Source organism: Dendrobates tinctorius, unplaced genomic scaffold (genome assembly GCF_039654945.1).
Source record: "Dendrobates tinctorius isolate UK_male_01 unplaced genomic scaffold, ASM3965494v1 ptg000142l, whole genome shotgun sequence".
Classification (NCBI taxonomy): Eukaryota; Metazoa; Chordata; class Amphibia; order Anura; family Dendrobatidae; genus Dendrobates; species Dendrobates tinctorius.
In genome coordinates, this window is record NW_027361809.1 from 1373002 (window position 1) to 1395653 (window position 22652).

The window sequence follows — 22652 nt, forward strand, 5'->3', positions numbered from 1 at the left end:
ACAGCAAGCGGAGGTACTGAGAACTGTGCACAAAGTGTGCAGAGATGATATCTGTAGACCGGATACAATGACATCACCGTCTACATTACTAGACTGGGGCGAGTTTTAAATCTTTAGATGTCAATAAAATCCATTCCCTGACCGCAAGCGGAGACTGTAGAAATAGATTAACCTTTGTGACATATAGCGACGCTATTCCCGATGTGACCAAATACGTGGCGACACCGTACGTGATGCGACTGGCCACATAGCTACGCCGTACGTGATGCACTTCTCATAGTAAAGCACTGGTTTTTGTTTTTTTGTTTTTTTTATTTCCTTCCAGCGAAAGACGTTCTACAGAAACTTCTGAGAGTGGATCCTGCCGACCGGATCACCGCCAACGAGCTGCTCGACAACACCTGGATTACAGTAAGTTCCAGCACCATTACATGGACACCTGCCTCATCATATCCTTCCACCCAGAGACCCCCAGAAATCATAACCGTGTGATCAACCGGTCCTTACCCACTGGCTGATATCTGCACCCTCTCCCCCCATACACACGGACGCTCAGATAAATGATGTCGTCCATCCTCCTCCTCTAGACCACCCGGTCTTCCTCCCTCCTGACCTCACTGTACTCTTGACTACTCTGTCGTCCTCCCTCCTGACCACACTGTACTCTGACTACTGTCGTCCTCCCTCCTGACCACACTGTACTCTGACTACTGTCGTCCTCCCTCCTGACCACACTGTACTCTGACTACTGTCGTCCTCCCTCCTGACCCCACTGTCCTCTGACCACTCTGTCGTCCTCCCTCCTGACCCCACTGTCCTCTGACCACCCGGTCATCTTCCATATATCCCTAACTTATCCCTCTGTCCTTTTGACTTCTTTTTTCCAAATCCTCCCATCCTTACTTCCTCCAACCCCCTGTACTACCCCTCCTCCATCCGGACCCTGTTCTCCCACTGGATGCCTCTGCCTCCCCACCGGCCGACCCTGTCCTCCATTGTCCTCTCCCTCCGGATAGCATTGTCTCCAGATAATTGGGTGGGATGGGTGCAGCTGGGTGAACTGTTCTCCTTTGTATAAAATTGGGCAGGAGACATTACGCTCTTATAACGTTACTTGTCAGGGGGACACCAGCAGCGTCCAGAGACCGTCCAATGTGCTGGAAATGATGAAGACTTGGAGAAACAGCCCAGACAACGATGACCATCTGGAGAGCGATTCAAATGGCAGTCCCAGGGCGTTGGACGCAGTGGAGGATAGGAGCAGCCCAGCCAGCAGCAACGGGACATCCGAGACCGACAGCTGCAGCAGCAAACCATCTACGCCAACAAAACCGGTACACAGCAAAGGCAATGTGTCCCCGGTACTATGTGTAGGCGCCCGGGGTTCTCTGTAACTTACTGGTGATTAAGGCAGCAGCGCTGTGTGTCCGGTAACTTACCGGTGATTTACGGCGGCAGCGCCTTTTGCCTGTTAACTTATTGGTGATTTACAGCGATAGTGCTGTCTGCTCGATAACTGATCGGTAATGTACAGCAGTGGAGCCTACTGATCGGTAACTGGTGTCTTATGACGGCAGCACTGTCTGCCCGGTAGCTGATCGGTGATTTGTGACAGCAGTGCCTTCTGCCCGGTAACTGATCGGTGATTTCTGGTGGCACCGCCTTCTGCCCGGTAACTGATCGGTGATTTATGGTGGCACCGCCTTCTTGCCCGGTAACTGATCGGTGATTTATGGCGGCACAGAGATCGTAGCGAAGATATTGCCGCGTTAAACCTCATTTAACGAGTGATGTTTTCCTTCATGGTCCCATAAAGTCTCCGTTTTATTGTTATTTGCGGTTTATTGGAGGATCTGATATTTTCCCGCCGCGCCGTATATCTGAGCGACGTTTTCACAGTCTTTTTACTGGACAGTAAATGTCATCTTCTGACTTACAGACGAGACGGCCGCAGAGCGGAGTCGCGCATCGGCCTAATGCGGAGCTTTGTTTTATCTGATTGTGGGGAGCGAGGATTTTGTGTAAAGCTCCGTGGCTGCAAACACAACATCCGCCGGCAGCGTCACAGACCCTACGCTTGTGTCTGTGCTCGGGGGTAAATGTGTCCTTCCCCCGAGCTCCATATTACACTTGGTACCTGCACAATTGGTTCAGAGATCGTCCAGTTTTCTGCAGCTAGAGCGGTGTACACGGACACCCGGCCAATGATCAGCTACACCGCAGCATAATGCAGGGCACGGGGTGCAGTGTCCCATTGTTTGGAATATTTTACATCTTGCAGTAACAATGCGATCCCATTCACCTGCATCGCAGTAATGTAACGCAACGTATGTGCGGCCAAATATCGTGTGAGCCCCTCTGTAAAGGGGGAAGCTCAAGTTGCCCAATTTTGCTTCTTGCAGCAATTTGTAGTCAGCCCTTGAGACTTAGAAAGTAGCCGGAGCTGACTGCGCACTAAATGCTGCTCCAACACCAGCACGGGGGACAGTGTACTATACAGGAGGACGGGGTACATAATGACGTGAGAAAACGTTCACAAAAATGCGATTACCAAGTACAAAAAGAATATTTCTGCCTGTAACGGGGTCTTCCAAGCTGGGTTACCTCTTTCAGTACCACCCCGTGTTTTCGGAGGTCCGCTCTGCGTTGGCTGGAGTCTGAATGAATGACGCTGGCTGGAATCCCTCTGGGTGCATGGGCGCATATAAAAGATCACTGCTTCTCCATGTATTTCCAGTCTGATAACACTTTACTCACAGGACACAGAATATATCACACAGATACAGAGGGCCGGCCAATAGACAAGCGTCAGGCCAGACATGCATTACAAAAACCGCAGGTGGCCGGAGCCTGCCGATGTTTACTGTGGAAATTACAAAGGTGGGGGGAGGGCGGACACTGCTGATACATTAGGGACATGCATCTCACATGGAACCTATTATACATACATATAACTGCACAACATATTCTGGGTGCTGAGTGGTTCTGTAACACGGCTCCCCTTTTCAGCGACGCGATCGGCATACACAGTCTGATCCTCAACGGATCGGTTTGGGGATGACTGAAGTTTATGGGGTTGGTACAAGTTCCGTTTGTCGACTTAGTCCATCGGCGTTACCATTTTGTTTGCCGGGTCTGTGGTGGATGGTGAAGTCCAGAAGTTGTAGGGCTAAACTCCACCGCAGTAATCTGGCGTTGTCTCCGGAGACCTGATTAAGCCAGACTAGGGGATTATGGTCCGTTAGGAGGGAAAACTGTCGTCCATACAAATATGGTTGCAACTTCTTGAGTGCCCATACTACCGCCAGGCACTCCTTCTCGATGGCCGCATAGCTTACTTCACGGGGCAGTAGTTTCCGACTCAGGTAAGCTACCGGGTGTTCTTGGCCGTCCGGCCCGACTTGGCTCAGTACTGCCCCCAATCCAAACATAGAAGCCTCTGTGTGAACAAGGAAACGTTTAGTTGGATCGGGTGCGGCCAATACAGGGGTATTGGTGAGGGCGTCCTTTAGTTGGCGGAAGGCTTCCTCACACTCTGAGGTCCAGGTTACCTGGCGGGGTTGGTTCTTACGGGTCAGATCAGTGAGGGGCTTGGCTACGCTGCTGTAGTTGGGAACGAATTTCCTGTAATACCCCGCTGACCCTAGAAACGCCATGACCTGGGTTTTAGTGCGTGGGATGGGCCATTTGGCTATGGTCTCAATCTTGGCTGGTTCTGGTCGCTGTTTCCCACCCAATGCCCTAAATACTGAACCTCTGCTTTGCCCACGTGACACTTCTTTGGGTTCAGGGTGATTCCGGCCTGGTGGATCCTGTCCAATACTGTCTCTAGGTGATTTAGATACTCTTCCCATGTCGCACTGTAGATGGCGATGTCGTCCAGGTAGGCACAAGCATAGTCCTGGAGACCATCCAGAAGCCGGTCAGCCAGCCTTTGGAAGGTCGCCGGGGCATTCTTCATGCCGAACGGCATAACTCGAAACTGGAATAAGCCGAACGGGGTGACAAATGCCGACTTGGGAATAGCGTCAGGACTAAGGGGAATCTGCCAGTAGCCTTTGCACAGATCGATGGTGGTCAAATACTTTGCCCCCTCCAGCCGGTCTAACAACTCATCCACACGCGGCATGGGGTATGCATCCGTCACTGTTTTCTCATTGAGCTTACGATAGTCTACACAAAACCGTGTAGTCCCATCCTTCTTGGGCACTAACACTATGGGGGATGCCCAGGGACTATCTGACTCTTCAATGACCCCTAAACGCAACATCTCTTGTATCTCTTGTCGCATCCCCTCTCGTACAGACTCAGGGACGCGGAAGGGGTTTTGTCGCAGGGGGGTCTGATCCTGGGTCTCAACCTTGTGTTGTGCCAGACGAGTGTACCCCGGTCTCTCTGAAAACATCCTCTGTCGCAGCCTCAACAACGCCTCCGCCTGCTGTCTCTCCCAGGGGTCTTCACCCAAGTGTATCTGGTCCTATGTTTTAGACTGAGTCCTTTCCCCTAAGACATCTGGCAAGGGAAGTCCGGCTAAATCCTCTGCCTCAGGTGCACAGATGGCCACTAACTCTTCAGGGCGCCCCCGGTAGGGCTTCAGCATATTCACGTGGAACATGCGGATAACCCTGGGGTCGTCACAATCGGCGACATTATAGGTTGTGTCGGCTATTTTCCCCACTACCTGGTAGGGCTCCTGCCATGCAGCTTGAAACTTATTCTGCTTAGTGGGCTCTAACACCAGGACCTTCTGTCCTATTTCCAAGGTGCGCTCTCTGGCCCTCCGATCGTACCATATGCGCTGGCGCCACTGGGCCACCTGCATGTTCCCACGTACAGCCTGGGTCAGCTCCTGTAGGCGGTCCCAGAATTCCAGCACATAGGGTACAATAGGTATCCCTTCTATGAGGCCCTCCCCTTCCCAGTGTTCCAGCACTAAGTCTAGGGGTCCCCTTACCCGTCTCCCGTATACCAGCTCGAACGGGGAGAACCCCGTGGATTCTTGGGGCACCTCCCGATAGGCAAACAGGAGGTGTGGCAAGAATTTCTCCCAGTCCCTGTAGGTCCTGGTAAAAGTCCCAATGAGCTGTTTTAATGTCCCGTTAAAGCGTTCACACAACCCATTGGTTTGCGGGTGGTACGGGGCGCTTCTAATGGACTTTACGCCGCACAGCTTCCACAGTTGGTTGGTCACCTCTGCTGTAAACTGGGTACCCTGGTCCGAGATAATCTCCCGGGGAAATCCAACCCGTGAGAGAACCTGGAGCAGGGCGGCCGCCACCGTCTCTGCCAGTATGTTAGGTAACGCAACCGCCTCTGGATACCGTGTGGCATAATCTACCACTGTCAATATATACTTTTTCCCAGACGGACTGGGTTTGGCTAACGGCCCTATCAAATCGACCGCTACTCGGCTAAATGGTTCTTCCACAATGGGGAGGGGGCGTAATTTGGCCTTGCATCGATCCCCCCTCTTGCCAATGCGCTGACAACTGTCACAGGTCTGGCAGTACTGACGAACATCATAGGTTACCCCCGGCCAAAAGAAGTTTTGTGTCAGACGAAGCCTGGTGCGACTGACGCCGAAGTGCCCGGCCAAGGGTATATCATGAGAGATTCGCAGCAACTCCTGCCTATACTTCTTGGGAACTACCAGCTGTCGTTTTATAGTGGGGCTCGTCCCTGTGTGGTGCTGCTCTGTGATCCGGTAGAGGAGTCCCTGCTTCCATACAAAGTGTTCCCCTTCCAGTACTCCTCTCCCCTCCTGTGCCTTCCCACGATATCCCTCCAATGAAGGATCCTCAAGTAACTCCCTCTTAAATTCATCTGGGGTGGCCCAAGAAATGTGTCTGGCTATGGGAATACGTGCAGGGCTGGGATGTCTTACCTGGGCCTCCTCTGAGTGTGATTCCGCCTCCACAGCTCGAGCTTGTCTCTAGGTGGTCACAGGATAGGTCTCAGCCAGAGGGGCCACCGAGAATCCAGACAACATGGGCCCAAAGTCATTTCCCAGCAAGACGTCTGCAGGCAAATCCTCCATCAAGCCGACCTCAACAAGGCCATCCCCGACTCCCCAGTTCAGGTGAATCCTGGCAGTGGGTAGTCGATGTATGGCTCCCCCTGCTACACGGACTGCCACTGTCCGGTCCGTCATCTCTTGGTCCCGGACGAGATGAGGCTTCACAAGGGTCAAAGTTGCTCCGGAATCTTAGTCCCTGCATACGTTTCCCATTAACCCACACGACCTGTCGATGCTGTTGTCGATTATCTGCCCGGGCTGCCTGCACGGGGTCTACTTCATGCAGCACTTCCTCCATCTCTTCCACCCCTTGGTTAATCGTAGCCCCCAATGCCGGGTCAGCTTCGCCTTGGTAGCAGTGTACAACAGCCCGGCTGAAGGTAGCTGTTCCCGCCTTTGGCCACTGAGTATGCGGAGTCCGGTTGGGACATTGTCTTTGCAGGTGGCCCAACTGACGGCAGGTGTGGCATCGCGCCCCAGGGGGACTGTGGTAGGCCGGGTTTCTAGCTGATCCCCCCCCCCCCCCCCCCCCCCCCCTACAATCTTCGGTGGTTTGGGGCCCTCCAGGTCCATGGGCGGGCCCCTAGTGACCACCTTTGATCCGGAGAACTGCGGCCTCCTGGCATCATGATGTTCATCAGCCAGACGAGCGGCTTCCTCAAGAGTCGTTGGCCGCCTGTCCCGAAGCCATTCCTGTGTCTCGGGGTTTAGTCCATTAAAGAATCGTTCTAACAGAAAGAGCTGGAGGACGTCCTCCTTAGTGGTTGCTTGGCTCCCTTGTACCCACTGTAGCAGTGACCGCCGTAATTTACAGGCCCATTCAGCGTGGGTATTGGTTACAAGTTTTATAAGTCCGCGGAACTTTTGGCGATAGGCCTCTGGTGTCAGCGCATACCGGGCCTAGATCACTTCTTTGATCCGCTCATAGTCCATACAGTCCTCATCAGGTACCGTGCGATAGGCATCCGCTGCCCGGCCTGACAGCTTGCTGGCCAGAATCTGAACCCGTTCCTCCGGCTTTACTTGATGAAGGGCACACTGCTGCTCAAAGTCCTGCAGAAAGCCATCAATGTCTTCCTCTGCCTCCCCCAACTGTCGGAAGGCATTGTACTGGATCTTTTTGTGGCTTACTGTTGAAGGTACCTGGTTGAAGGCCAGAGCTCCCCCTGCTCGCTGACTCTCCTCTCTCCGTTCTGCCATCTCCATCTTGGCCAGCTCTATCCTGGTCCGCTCGGCCATCTTTTCCTTCAGATCAGTACGCACATCAGCCATCACCTCTCGTATGATCTCTGCCGCAGGGTTTAGGCCATAGAACGCCAGTCTGCTCTTTATCTCCCTCTGGAATTCGGTCTCCTCCACATTCACATTGGGGGGCGCTGCACTGTAGTGTTCCATGATGGCTGCTATCAAATCCGCTTTTGTTTTGTTGCTAGCGATCAACCCTCGGGCTTCCACCAGATCTTTTAATGTAGTCCTCTTTAACTTCTGGTAGTTATTTTCCATTCATTCCTTTCCTCCTGTAGAAGGGGTATCAAATCCCGCTGTCTGCCACCAGTGTAATGGGGTCTTCCAAGCTGGGGTACCTCTTTCAGTACCACCCCGTGTTTTCGGAGGTCCGCACTGCGTAGGCTGGAGTCTGAATGAATGACGCTGGCTGGAATTCCTTGGTTACATGGGCGCATATAAAAGATCACTGCTTCTCCACGTATTTCCAGTCTGACAACGCTTTACTCTCAGGGCACAGAATATATCACACAGATACAGAGGGCCAGCCAATAGACAAGCGTCAGGCCAGACATGCATTACAAAAGCCGCAGGTGGCCGGAGCCTGCGGAGGTTTACTGTGGGAATTACAAAGGTGGGGGGGAGGGCGGACACTGCTGATACATTAGGGACATGCATCTCACATGGAACCAATTATCCATACATATAACTGCACAACATATTCTGGGTGCTGAGTGGTTCTGTAACACTGCCCATACACTACATACAAGTAGAGCTGAGCGAATCGATGTCCAGGACCACCACCGGACAAGAGCCCTGTGGGGACCCCTTGCTGCCGGCATCCTTGGTAGTATCAGGAGGAGTGCTGGGGATGCCTGCTGCGCCCCCGTGTGATGGCCATCGGTCACTTGACCACTGGAGTAATGTCCTGGACCCCCGGCTCTCATCTCTGCACATTCGATATCTTCGTAATAACCCGATGACGCGTTACTCATTGTGAAAGTTAAAAGTAAAAACTTTCAGAAATCCGTCTTGGCCACACAACAATTACATCGTAATTATGAGTTCCCTTAATCAGCATAGAGACCCTGTGCAGACCCGTGATTAGAAACCGCAATGGCGGCCAAGATGCGGTCCGTGTCATTAAGATTCCGGCTCTGTCCATCTGCCGGCCGGCCCATTAGAGGTCAGATTCCGGCACTGCCCATCTGCCAGCCTCTCCTGGCATTGATAGGCCGCTGTTCATACTCGCCCCACTATCAGCATGTCACTGACTGACACACGGCGGGGCGGCTGCCGCCTCCTCTCTCGTCGTCTGCCCATTCTGTTGTATGGGCCACACAGCAGCACACACCCTTGTTACCGCTTATCCTTTCCGCTCTCTGCTGCTGCTCATAAATCTTCATTTCTTTCCCTTTAGGTCGGGAAGAAGAAGCTTGTGACCAGTTCTCTACCCAACGGCACCGTCCTGAGGAAGAACGCAAGTCTCAAGCCTGCTAATGCAGTAAGTCAGGGCCTGCACAACTGCACCGAGGACAAAGGGGGCAACAGAGAGGTCACTGTAAAGAGCCCATATATTAAAGATGTTGGGTGAATCCACTAATTCCTGCAGGCCCCTCTAATCTTTGTATGGGGTCTCCTAAATCTCCCCTGATAAAGGATAGGAAAACATTGGAACCTAGAGGTAGAGAGAAACAGAAGGGGGGGCAATTGAGGAGGTTGGAGGGGGGAGAGGAAAAGGAAGGGGGAGGAGGTTGGAGGGGGGAGAGGAAAAGGAAGGGGGAGGAGGTTGGAGGGGGGAGAGGAAAAGGAAGGGGGAGGAGGTTGGAGGGGGGAGAGGAAAAGGAAGGGGGAGGAGGTTGGAGGGGGGAGAGGAAAAGGAAGGGGGAGGAGGTTGGAGGGGGGAGAGGAAAAGGAAGGGGGAGGAGGCTGGCGGGGGGAGAGGAAAAGAAGGGGGGACGAATGAGGAGATTGGCGGGGAGAGAGGAAAAGAAGGGGGACGACTGAGGAGATTGGCGGGGGGGAGAGGAAAAGAAGGGGGACGACTGAGGAGATTGGCGGGGGGGAGAGGAAAAGGGGAGGGGGACGACTGAGGAGATTGGCGGGGGGAGAGGAAAAGGGGAGGGGGACGACTGAGGAGATTGGCGGGGGGAGAGGAAAAGGGGAGGGGGACAACAGAGGAGGCTGAAGGGGGAGAGGAAAAGGAAGGGGGAGGAAGCTGGAGGGATAATTTAACATGTTTATTTTTTTTTTTCTACCTATAGATGGAGAGAAAAACGTCTCCAAAGCCCAAGCCTATCCGGCTGCAGGACAGCCAGGACCATTCTCTAACACAGACCATAAGAGTCACTCCTGGGAAGCCGGGATTCAGCATGAGTGCCAGTCTGGGACATAGGGTGTCCCCCGGACCACTGAGCACCCCCCGGCCAAAAAAGACATTGTAATATCAGACTATAGGAATTCTGGTGCCAAAGTAACAGAGGCCCAACCCCACAATGAGGAGCAGACACAAGACATTGCGCTTTCCGCAAAGTGTGAACAATCGACAAATGTCAAGAACTGCAAAGGAAATTTGGCAGAACCTGAACTGGCGCAGCACGCCGGCCCCTTAACTGCACTGATGATCGGGATCATCACATCGAGACTCCTCACCCCTGTGTAGTGTCTCTAGGTGCAGTTACACATCTGTAGCCCCATATGTCCCCCAACTATAAGTGCCTTAAAGGAGAAAGAGAGGGAGAGCAAGATAAAATAAAACCCGCCTGTCACATTGACCGCTGTCACAGACATCCGTCACCAATCGCCTTTCCATGTCTTATTCTCCTATCATTCTGACATAACCCTCAGCAAAAGTGGCTATGGTGTGTCTGCAGTACAAGACATCTGCTGCTCGCGAGCGCAGAGAAACTTTATAAGGGACCACATTTTACTTTTTTTTTTTTTTTAATTTTACTAAAATGGTGGAAAGTCTCAGCCCAGATCCGATAGACTGTTCCTACACGTGCTGCTAAAACGGTGTTAAGTGTAATCTGAGTGTGTAATCAGCGGAGGTGGCCGACCCCTGGACTCGTTACCGGCACTTTCAGATTAATGTGTTCATTCCACAGGCTTTCTCTTTCCATTAAAGTCATTTCAGCGGCGGCTGTCCGTTCTTGTGTGACGTGTACATGGGACTGTATACTGTAATCCAAGTGTGGCGGCGGATCAGTGACGAGTCACGACCTGTACGCGGAGGTGGCGGCGGATCAGGGACGAGTCACGACCTGTACGCGGAGGTGGCGGCGGATCAGGGACGAGTCACGACCTGTACGCGGAGGTGGCGGCGGATCAGGGACGAGTCACGACCTGTACGCGGAGGTGGCGGCGGATCAGGGACGAGTCACGACCTGTACGCGGAGGTGGCGGCGGATCAGGGACGAGTCACGACCTGTACACGGAGGTGGAGGCGGATCAGGGACGAGTCACGACCTGTACGCGGAGGTGGCGGCGGATCAGGGACGAGTCACGACCTGTACGCGGAGGTGGCGGCGGATCAGGGACGAGTCACGACCTGTACGCGGAGGTGGCGGCGCTATTTCTGGAAGAAGTCAGCCATGTACATTTGTAATCCAGGACAGCCTCTTCAAGGGTAAGATTTGCATTGTCATAACCCTAACAGGCTAATTAAGGTCTGAAACCTTGGTCAAATTTATCTGAGCACACAAATCTCCAAGGGTGTCCAAACTTTTGCATTGGCCCATTTTGTAATTTTTAAAATGAAAATATATTGTTTGCCTGAAACAAACAGGAAAAGTGTCACCTGTATCTTTAGACATTTTAGACCGTTTTTATTTCAAGTTGCTGAACTGTTCACGATGACCAGTTTGGACCAGGGGTGCACAAACTTCTACATGCCAGTGTAGCAGGTCCTCAGCTGTGTAAGCAGGACTCGGTGCAGATCGGTGTGAGATAACGTCACGGACAGCGAGCAGAGATGGTTACAGTGATAATGAGCCCTCTCTGTGTATCTGGACCCGTCATGTTCTGATTGCCTCGGAGCCGCTGTTACTTCCCGGGAATTTGCCACCTTGTTTCATATAAAGTTTATGGATAAATTGGCCAATCACAGAGCAGCATCCCTTCCCCCTCACCGCCGCACTATTAAATCTAGTTCGTTCTCACCGCGCCGTCACCCCAGAATCTCAATGACGCCTTTTTATTTTTTTAATCCAGCTTCATTCTGCGGTTTTACGAGGCGGTGGCGGCTGCGCAGCAGATGGCAGGTTTTTTCGGTGGCAGAACGATCAATCTGCCAGCGACGTTCCTTATTTTGGGTGACTTTGTATTCAGGACTCTGCAATTCTAATAAATGAGTTCATTTAAACATTCGATCAATCAGAGGGAAAAAAAATGTAGGAACCAATTAAGAATGAAAAAGTGATGTCCATCATGGCATGTAGTATTAATGCCACACGCTGGGGGCCGTCAGCAACCGCAGAGCGTTACAACGGGAGCCGCGGCAGTCTGCTACTTGTGATATCACAATGGCGCCATCATGGGGGCTGCATGTGGAGCGGCTGCGGGCTACTGTCCCACGCGTCATCGCCAGGTGCAGGTCCCAGGACCGTCCACACGTCTCAGCAGAGATTCACCCCCTGTATTCAGGGACATAAGTGCCAGGATGGGGGGCCGGTACCGAGGGTGGCATGAAAGAAGAAAAAGAAGATCTCCCCTCCACCAGACCAAATAGCAAAAGCATCAGCGGTGGGAGAGGTGAAGTGCCCCATATTGGAGCGGAAGAGACGTTTGCTGTAGAAGTGAATGAGGCGCAGTATGAAGAGGGGGCAGCGGGGGGGAGAACTAAACACGGAAATGGTGCGGAGGTCGTAGATCATAAAGGAGGACCGTGTGACAGTTATTTAATTCATAAGGGAGGACAGTGTAGTAGTTTATATGGGGGTATGCGGCAGGAATATTTTAAAGGAGAGGGCAGGGTGGAGACTGCGTATCAGGAGCGGGGCGGTGCCGAGACTGCGTATCAGGAGCGGGGCGGTGCCGAGGCTGCGTATCAGGAGTGAGCCCGCGTAGGATTAGGCAGAGGTGTTGCTGTCCAGAGTAATCGTGGCGAGATGGTGAAGTGTGACTGCAATCAGATGTCCCCTATAAGGTACCTGGAGCTAAGTTTGTTGGGGAATCATGGCCCTGAGAAGACGCCGTCAGCACAGTGACTGTTCACACCAACCACAGGCGCTGGGTGCAGCCACCGCCTCTGTCTCCACCCCCTCTACTTTGATTGACAGCTCTGGCTTCATAGAATCAGAGATAGATGGAAAACAAGCAGACTGGAATGTGCACTTTACGCTAACATGCCCGTCCGGGGCGCACAGAATAGCATTGTTCTCGGCAGCACTTGTTTACACAGGACCATCCGCTGCCGAGAAGCTTAGCAATGATTTAAATCATGGGACAAATGTTTTTCTCAAGCATGGGGTGATTGACAGCCTGTGGATAAGCCACCGTGTAAATGCCCCTTAAAGGGGTCACCCGGGACTAGATTATCATCTATAGACCTAAGAACAGGCAGGTGGTTGCCGCCGCTCGGCGCAAAACTAAAAACTGGCCTTAACCAAACGCAAATACGACAGTGAATCAGCCCGAAGGTTTTGTCTGACAGTAACAGCGGGTATGACAAAGGGTTAAATACAGAACGAATTTCATAAAACAAGCGTCCGCCGCTCGCAGTTACCTGGAGGGGAACAAGCTCTGCAGTAATCGCAGGCGACAGCTGCTAATGGGGCAACACTAAGTTCTGCCCCCGCGGGACGTCACAAGCCCTGTAACATCCGACCATGACTGCGCCCTGCGGGGAGAGGAAACGTCGAACATGGAGACAGAGCAGCCGTCCACCGCAGGGGATTTGGGATTCTGTGTTACCTAATGCTTGTGGGATCTAAGGCAAAGAAAACCTTCAGCTCTTCCCTCCGGGTCCATTCACTTATTGCAACTCAGTAAACCGGAGCAGGAAAGACATTAACAAAGGAGGAAACGTATTATATCCAGACATGGCAGAACCAACGCCGCACACTGCAAAGCGGAGCAATTAACCGAACAGATCACCCCCTGAGCAGACACCGTACGATAAGTCTCCAGAACTCTAAGGCTATGTGCACACGGTACGGATTCTGCTGCGTTGTACAGTACCATAGTTTTCAATGATAAAACAAAAACCGCTGTGCACACGGTGCGGATTTTTCCACGGGTTACAATCCGGCAGCATGTCAATTCTTTGTGCGGAATCCGCTGCGGTTTCACACCTTATCCATTATGAGGTGTGAAACCGCAGGGGTAAACTGCAGGACTTTTGACCTGCGGTTTTTACAAATCCGCAGGGACAAATCCACAGCTCTCAAAAGTACGTGTGCACATAGCCTTACATAGTATACATCCACTATGATACTGCCTCCTATGTACAAGAATATAACTACTATAATACTGCCCCTATGTACAAGAATATAACTACTATAATACTGTCCCTATGTACAAGAATATAACTACTATAATACTGCCCCCTATGTACAAGAATATAACTACTATAATACTGCCCCCTATGTACAAGAATATAACTACTATAATACTGCTCCTATGTACAAGAATATAACTACTATAATACTGCTCCTATGTACAAGAATATAACTACTATAATACTGCCCCTATATACAAGAATATAACTACTATAATACTGCCCCTATATACAAGAATATAACTACTATAATACTGCTCCTATATACAAGAATATAACTACTATAATACTGCTCCTATATACAAGAATATAACTACTATAATACTGCCCCCTATGTACAAGAATATAACTACTATAATACTTCTCCGATGTACAAGAATATAACTACTATAATACTGTCCCCTATGTACAAGAATATAACTACTATAATACTGCTCCTATGTACAAGAATATAACTACTATAATACTGCCCCTATATACAAGAATATAACTACTATAATACTGCTCCTATGTACAAGAATATAACTACTATAATACTGCCCCTATATACAAGAATATAACTACTATAATACTGCTCCGATGTACAAGAATATAACTACTATAATACTACCCCTATGAACAAGAATATAACTACTGTAATACTGCTCCTATATACAAAGATAGACAGTGGGGCAAAAAAGTATTTAGTCAGTCAGCAATAGTGCAAGTTCCACCACTTAAAAAGATGAGAGGCGTCTGTAATTTACATCATAGGTAGACCTCAACTATGGGAGACAAACTGAGAAAAAAAATCCAGAAAATCACATTGTCTGTTTTTTTTTTCATTTTATTTGCATATTATGGTGGAAAATAAGTATTTGGTCAGAAACAAGCAATCAAGATTTCTGGCTCTCACAGACCTGTAACTTCTTCTTTAAGAGTCTCCTCTTTCCTCCACTCATTACCTGTAGTAATGGCACCTGTTTAAACTTGTTATCAGTATAAAAAGACACCTGTGCACACCCTCAAACAGTCTGACTCCAAACTCCACTATGGTGAAGACCAAAGAGCTGTCAAAGGACACCAGAAACAAAATTGTAGCCCTGCACCAGGCTGGGAAGACTGAATCTGCAATAGCCAACCAGCTTGGAGTGAAGAAATCAACTGTGGGAGCAATAATTAGAAAATGGAAGACATACAAGACCACTGATAATCTCCATCGATCTGGTGCTCCACGCAAAATCCCACCCCGTGGGGTCAGAATGATCACAAGAACGGTGAGCAAAAATCCCAGAACCACGCGGGGGGACCTAGTGAATGAACTGCAGAGAGCTGGGACCAATGTAACAAGGCCTACCATAAGTAACACACTACGCCACCATGGACTCAGAACCTGCAGTGCCAGACGTGTCCCACTGCTTAAGCCTGTACATGTCCGGGCCCGTCTGAAGTTTGCTAGAGAGCATTTGGATGATCCAGAGGAGTTTTGGGAGAATGTCCTATGGTCTGATGAAACCAAACTGGAGCTGTTTGGTAGAAACACAACTTGTCGTGTTTGGAGGAAAAAGAATACTGAGTTGCATCCATCAAACACCATACCTACTGTAAAGCATGGTGGTGGAAACATCATGCTTTGGGGCTGTTTCTCTGCAAAGGGGCCAGGACGACTGATCCGGGTACATGAAAGAATGAATGGGGCCATGTATCGTGAGATTTTGAGTGAAAACCTCCTTCCATCAGCAAGGGCATTGAAGATGAAACGTGGCTGGGTCTTTCAACATGACAATGATCCAAAGCACACCGCCAGGGCAACGAAGGAGTGGCTTCGTAAGAAGCATTTCAAGGTCCTGGAGTGGCCTAGCCAGTCTCCAGATCTCAACCCTATAGAAAACCTTTGGAGGGAGTTGAAAGTCCGTGTTGCCAAGCGAAAAGCCAAAAACATCACTGCTCTAGAGGAGATCTGCATGGAGGAATGGGCCAACATACCAACAACAGTGTGTGGCAACCTTGTGAAGACTTACAGAAAACGTTTGACCTCTGTCATTGCCAACAAAGGATATATCACAAAGTATTGAGATGAAATTTTGTTTCTGACCAAATACTTATTTTCCACCATAATATGCAAATAAAATGAAAAAAAAAACAGACAATGTGATTTTCTGGATTTTTTTTTCTCAGTTTGTCTCCCATAGTTGAGGTCTACCTATGATGTAAATTACAGACGCCTCTCATCTTTTTAAGTGGTGGAACTTGCACTATTGCTGACTGACTAAATACTTTTTTGCCCCACTGTAACTACTATAATACTGCTCCCTATGTACAAGAATATAACTACTATAATACTGCTCCCTATGTACAAGAATATAACTACTATAATACTGCCCCTATGTACAAGAATATAACTACTATAATACTGCTTCTATGTACAAGAATATAACTACTATAATGCTCCTATGTACAAGAATATAACTACTATAATACTGCTTCTATGTACAAGAATATAACTACTATAATACTGCTCCTATATACAAGAATATAACTACTATAATACTGCCCTCTATGTACAAGAATATAACTACTATAATACTGCCCCCTATGTACAAGAATATAACTACTATAATACTGCTCCTATGTACAAGAATATAACTACTGTAATACTGCTCCCTATGTACAAGAATATAACTACTGTAATACTGCTCCTATGTACAAGAATATAACTACTGTAATACTGCTCCTATGTACAAGAATATAACTACTGTAATACTGCTCCTATGTACAAGAATATAACTACTATAATACTGCCTCCTATGTAGAAGAATATAACTACTATAATACTACTCCTATGTACAAGAATATAACTACTATAATACTGCTCCTATGTACAAGAATATAACTACTATAATACTGCCCCTATGTACAAGAATATCACTACTATAATACTGCCCCCTATTTACAAGAATATAACTACTATAATACTGCTCCTATGTACAAGAATATAACTACTATAATACTGCTCCTATGTACAAGAATATAACTACTATAATACTGCCCCTATGTACAAGAATATAACTACTATAATACTGCTCCTATGTACAAGAATATACTATAATACTGCTCCTATGTACAAGAATATAACTACTATAATACTGCCCCTATATACAAGAATATAACTACTATAATACTGCTCCTATGTACAAGAATATACTATAATACTGCTCCTATGTGCAAGAATATAACTACTATAATACTGCCCCTATATACAAGAATATAACTACTATAACACTGCTCCTATGTACAAGAATATAACTACTATAATAGTGCCCCTATGTACAAGAATATAACTACTATAACACTGCTCCTATGTACAAGAATATAACTACTATAATACTGCTCCTATGTACAAGAATATAACTACTATAATACTGCCCCTATGTACAAGAATATCACTACTATAATACTGCCCTCTATGTACAAGAATATCACTGCTATAATACTGCCCTCTATGTACAAGAATATAACTACTATATTACTGCCCCCTATTTACAAGAATATAACTACTATAATACTGCTCCTATGTACAAGAATATAACTACTATAATACTGCTCCTATGTACAAGAATATAACTACTATAATACTGCCCCTATGTACAAGAATATAACTACTATAATACTGCTCCTATGTACAAGAATATACTATAATACTGCTCCTATGTACAAGAATATAACTACTATAATACTGCTCCTATGTACAAGAATATAACTACTATAATACTGCCCCTATGTACAAGAATATAACTACTATAATACTGCTCCTATGTACAAGAATATACTATAATACTGCTCCTATGTACAAGAATATAACTACTATAATACTGCTCCTATGTACAAGAATATAACTACTATAATACTGCCCCTATGTACAAGAATATAACTACTATAATACTGCCCCCTGTGTACAAGAATATAACTACTATAATACTGCTCCTATATCCAAGAATATAACTACTATTATACTGCCCCTATGTACAAGAATATAACCACTATAATACTGCCCCCTATGTACAAGAATATAACTACTATAATACTGCTCCTATGTACAAGATTATAACTACTATAATAGTGCCCCTATGTACAAGAATATAACTACTATAACACTGCTCCTATGTACAAGAATATAACTACTATAATACTGCTCCTATGTACAAGAATATAACTACTATAATACTGCCCCTATGTACAAGAATATAACTACTATAACACTGCTCCTATGTACAAGAATATAACTACTATAATACTTCTCCCTATGTACAAGAATATAACTACTATAATACTGCTCCCTATGTACAAGAATATAACTACTATAATACTGCTCCTATATCCAAGAATATAACTACTATTATACTGCCCCTATGTACAAGAATATAACCACTATAATACTGCCCCCTATGTACAAGAATATAACTACTATAATACTGCTCCTATGTACAAGATTATAACTACTATAATAGTGCCCCTATGTACAAGAATATAACTACTATAACACTGCTCCTATGTACAAGAATATAACTACTATAACACTGCTCCTATGTACAAGAATATAACTACTATAATACTGCCCCTATGTACAAGAATATAACTACTATAATACTGCCCCTATGTACAAGAATATAACTACTATAATACTGCCCCTATGTACAAGAATATAACTACTATAACACTGCTCCTATGTACAAGAATATAACTACTATAATGCTGCTCCTATGTACAAGAATATCACTACTGGCCATGCACTTATTGCAGCAGTTAGGATAAGAATCCTCTTTTTCCTCTGTATTATAAAGTCTTTTCTCCCTGGAGATTTTTTTACTTTTTCTTCATTTCTTTTGCTTCTAATTTATCAGAAAATGTTAATAAAAATCTTTCTTAATTTTCTGTAAATTTGACATTTCATTTCTACCAGGTGAATGAGAATGAATCGCTGAGTGGAGATTATAATTCTCGGGGGAGTTTGGCTGCAGAATGAACTGGTTGCTTTAATGCAGCAGATGAATCCCATAAATGAGGCGCTAGCAGGTAAACATCGAGTGCTTGGCGCTGACCCGCTTCCCTCCATCACTCGCTCGCCCGCACTCGCAGATCTTCCGTTTATTAGGATGAAATAATAGTTTGTGAGCGACGGCGTCAAAAGTTCATTTGGTTGAGACAAAGACTTATGTATAATCAATGCCACAAAGCCGTTATTATTGACTTTAAATGAAACGCGCGTCGTGGCCGTCCGGACTGATACCGCCGGCTGCAAATCTGGAATATTTTTTTTGAACAATAAAGGATTAGTATTATCAGGATAATGGACGCTAAGCGCGGGGGCTTAGATGCCGTTATCTTAAATTAATACTGCGCGCCTCTTTGTTACTAAGTTTATTTCCTGAAATTTCTCTAAAAACGACCTAAATGTTTCTAAGGTCGATAAATGAAGTGACGGAGCAAAGACGACGCGCGAGCGGCAACACGGGCGCAAATTATGGCATCCGAGAAGGTAGAACCACCAATAGTGGAAACTCCGGGAACATCATCACTGAGGATAGCAACTCATCGGCTGGTGCCGACAACAAGCCGGAATATGGTGTGTGAGAGGTTGTCAGCTCCGCCCCCTGCTGGTGACATTGATGCCATGACGCGCGTGCGCTCCATACAGACGCTGTTTTGTTGCGTCCGTGGTTCCTAGTTGCAGTTTTCACTCCGGGTTCATTATTGTTTATGTGACACTTTTGCCTCCAGATCGCAGCTCAGACTCATTTATATCACGGGTTCTTTGTAATAAGCGCTGATTTGCATGTATGGAAATATATGCAGATCGTGTGCTTAGTTTTATTCCGGCACATCTGGACACCCTAAAGGGAGCAGGGGATGGATAAGAGCGGAATCTACATAAATTATCATCCTGGATCCGACTCGTGTGTCGGCATAATGTGAGATAAGACAAAGAACTTATGGATATTCTGCGCATCAAGCAAAATGGCAGCTGCTGCGAGAGTAAGAGAAACGCGGATTACAGGGAGGCTGGAAGGTGAGGACAAGAGAGATTGTGGATATCAGGAGGAGGAGGACAGGGAAGAGGGAAAGAAGGATGGGGGACAGGGAGGAGGAGGGGGACGAGGACGGGGGAGGAGGATGGGGAAGAGGGAGGGAGGGGTGGACAGGGGGGAGGAGGATGGACAGGACGGGGGGGGGACAAGGGGGAGGAGGAGAGTAGGAGGAGGACAGGGAAGGGGGTTGGGGAGGAAGAGGATGGGGAGGAGGAGAATCTGGATAAAATCCGGGATGATCCAAACCTCATATAGAAAATTAGCACTGGATAAAAAGCCCTAATGTCACAGACTGGCGGCAATGATCACCCAGGTGCCGATGCCACCAATGTCCGCCTTCGTGGTTGCTCCCTGCCGCTCTACGACACGTATACAATGTATCTCATCGCCCAGGATCAGTAACTTGCCTCTGACTCACTGGTTATCTCCTCATTACCTTCTTCAGCAACAGGAGAATCGTTTATATTTCACAAGTTCCCTTCTGATTGTTCTGAAAATCTCTTGTGAATTTTACCAATTATTTTGTAACCAAGTCCTGACCCTCCGACCCCAGGAATGCCCTATGAAACTTGTCCTGATAATTACTAATATTCTAGAGCGGGGCCCAAATTATAGTCATTGAGGGCCACATCCATATTAAGGCCGCTTGTAACTTTAAGGGCTCATGCAGACGTCTGTGCAACATGGTACGAGCGCATCTGCAATATACAGACTGGCCCGAGGCTACACGACCGCTGTGCCGGGCTAGTAGGGCTAAGAGAGGTGTGCCAGACCCGAGTCCAAGATGGACGGACTTCTCCCTGTGCCAAGTGTCAGCTTTGCCCGATTCAAAGATGGAACCACACAGTCTGGCGGACTGCGATCACTGTACGCACTGTTCACTCACAAAGATGGCAGCAGCTCCCTGTGCCGGCTCCGCACCCTCCGCTAAGCACTGGCTGTGGCAACTTAGAAGGCAGCAAGAATAGCCGGGGCAGCAAGCGGCTGCAGTCTTTGATTTAGAGCTCCAGTGCTTACTTCAACATGGATGGAGGGGGGTATTGATGTCTGATCCCGGAGAACAGGTCCTCTTGGGCCGTGACCTCATAGTCCACACACAATGACATGGTGCCTGTAGACAGGGTCTTATCATGTTTCTCTGTATACAGGGAGCTCCCCCTAGTGGTGGCTGCAGACAGGATCTTATCATGTATCTCTGTATACAGGGAGCTCCCCCTAGTGGTGGCTGCAGACAGGATCTTATCATGTATCTCTGTATACAAGTAGCTCACCCTAGTGGTGGCTGCAGACAGGATCTTATGTATCCCAGGATCTTATCATGTATCTCTGTATACAGGGAGCTCCCCCTAGTGGTGGCTGCAGACAGGATCTTATCATGTATCTGTGTATACAGGGAGCTCCCCCTAGTGGTGACTGCAGACAGGATCATATCGTGTATCTGTGTATACAGGGAGCTCCCCCTAGTGGTGACTGCAGACAGGATCTTATCGTGTATCTGTGTATACAGGGAGCTCCCCCTAGTGGTGGCTGCAGACAGGATCTTATCATGTATCTGTGTATACAGGGAGCTCCCCCTAGTGGGGACTGCAGACAGGATCTTATCGTGTATCTGTGTATACAGGGAGCTCCCCCTAGTGGTGACTGCAGACATGATCTTATGTATCTCTGTGTACAGGGAGCTCCCCCTAGTGGTGACTGCAGACAGGATCATATCGTGTATTTGTGTATACAGGGAGCTCCCCCTAGTGGTGGCTGCAGACAGGATCTTATCGTGTATCTGTGTATACAGGGAGCTCCCCCTAGTGGTGACTGCAGACAGGATCTTATCGTGTATCTGTGTATACAGGGAGCTCCCCCTAGTGGTGACTGCAGACAGGATCTTATCGTGTATCTGTGTATACAGGGAGCTCCCCCTAGTGGTGACTGCAGACAAAATCTTATGTATCTCTGTATATAGGGGAGCTCCCATTACAGAGATACATGCTAATCAGTTCCAAATACAGAGAATGTAGTAGATGATACCTACAGTCCCATGTAACAACGCAGAGAAGACTATATAGTGTCCTGCAATGGTTACTGGATAGTCTTGGCAATTAACCCTCTATGTGCTGTACTTCCTGGTACTACAGACTGATACATTAATACATTGTAGCCAATTATCAGGACAGGTGAGAGATTTGTGCTCCAGACACAGACTATAGTTGTCCGGAACCATCTCTGCTGGGAGCAATAGCTCATGGTTGATTGAATGCTGTACACAAGTAGCGTCTGTACTGGGAGAACGCCTGTGATAATCGGCTCTTTAAGATCCTTGACGTTTCTTTGTTCTAGGCTGCCTCCTGTGTAGGACACGTGGCGTGGCAGCTTACATGGGACTGACTGTCCACAGGTGTTGCATATCCCCGGCTGGAGGAGATTCCAGATTTCACCTTGTTGGCAGAGAACAAGTTTAATTAATCTCCTACTTAATTTATGCTAATCATGAAAGTAAAGCGCCAGCGCCGTCTCTGCCCGTAATTAGGCCGATCCTTCATTATTTAACGGATCAGGCCTCTAGGTGTCTGCAGTTAATTATTGCGCTTCTTGTTTGGGATTATTCAAAGAAAAAAAAAATTGGAGTCCGGCCGCCATCATCTCCTAATCACCAGAAAGTAAAAGATCATTAAAAGCATCGTTTGCCGAGTGCAGCGCCACCATTACCGTATGTCACGAGACCAGAGGATGGAAAGGCGTCTGGCAGCGCAGCCATCAGGAACGATGGCTGCCAGGATTCTGGAAGATCTGCTTACTGTCATCACTTCTAAAAGCAAAACAAGCTGCTTGTAGCGTTCTACAGCTGCAGGTGTGT

At 47.9% G+C, this 22652-nt stretch overlaps 1 protein-coding gene across 2 annotated transcripts in view; it reads left to right on the forward strand.

Moving 5' to 3' along the window:
• STK33 (serine/threonine kinase 33) overlaps nt 1-10379 on the forward strand; it is a 53991-nt gene extending 43612 nt beyond the window's left edge. For both annotated transcript variants that reach the window (XM_073545207.1, XM_073545206.1), the window contains exons 10-13: nt 326-411; nt 1122-1334; nt 8661-8744; nt 9505-10379. In XM_073545207.1, coding sequence (XP_073401308.1) covers nt 326-411; nt 1122-1334; nt 8661-8744; nt 9505-9684 — 563 coding nt within the window. In that variant the 3' untranslated portion in view covers nt 9685-10379. The remainder of the gene's footprint in view (nt 1-325; nt 412-1121; nt 1335-8660; nt 8745-9504) is intronic.
• The last annotated feature ends 12273 nt before the right edge of the window (nt 10380-22652 follow it).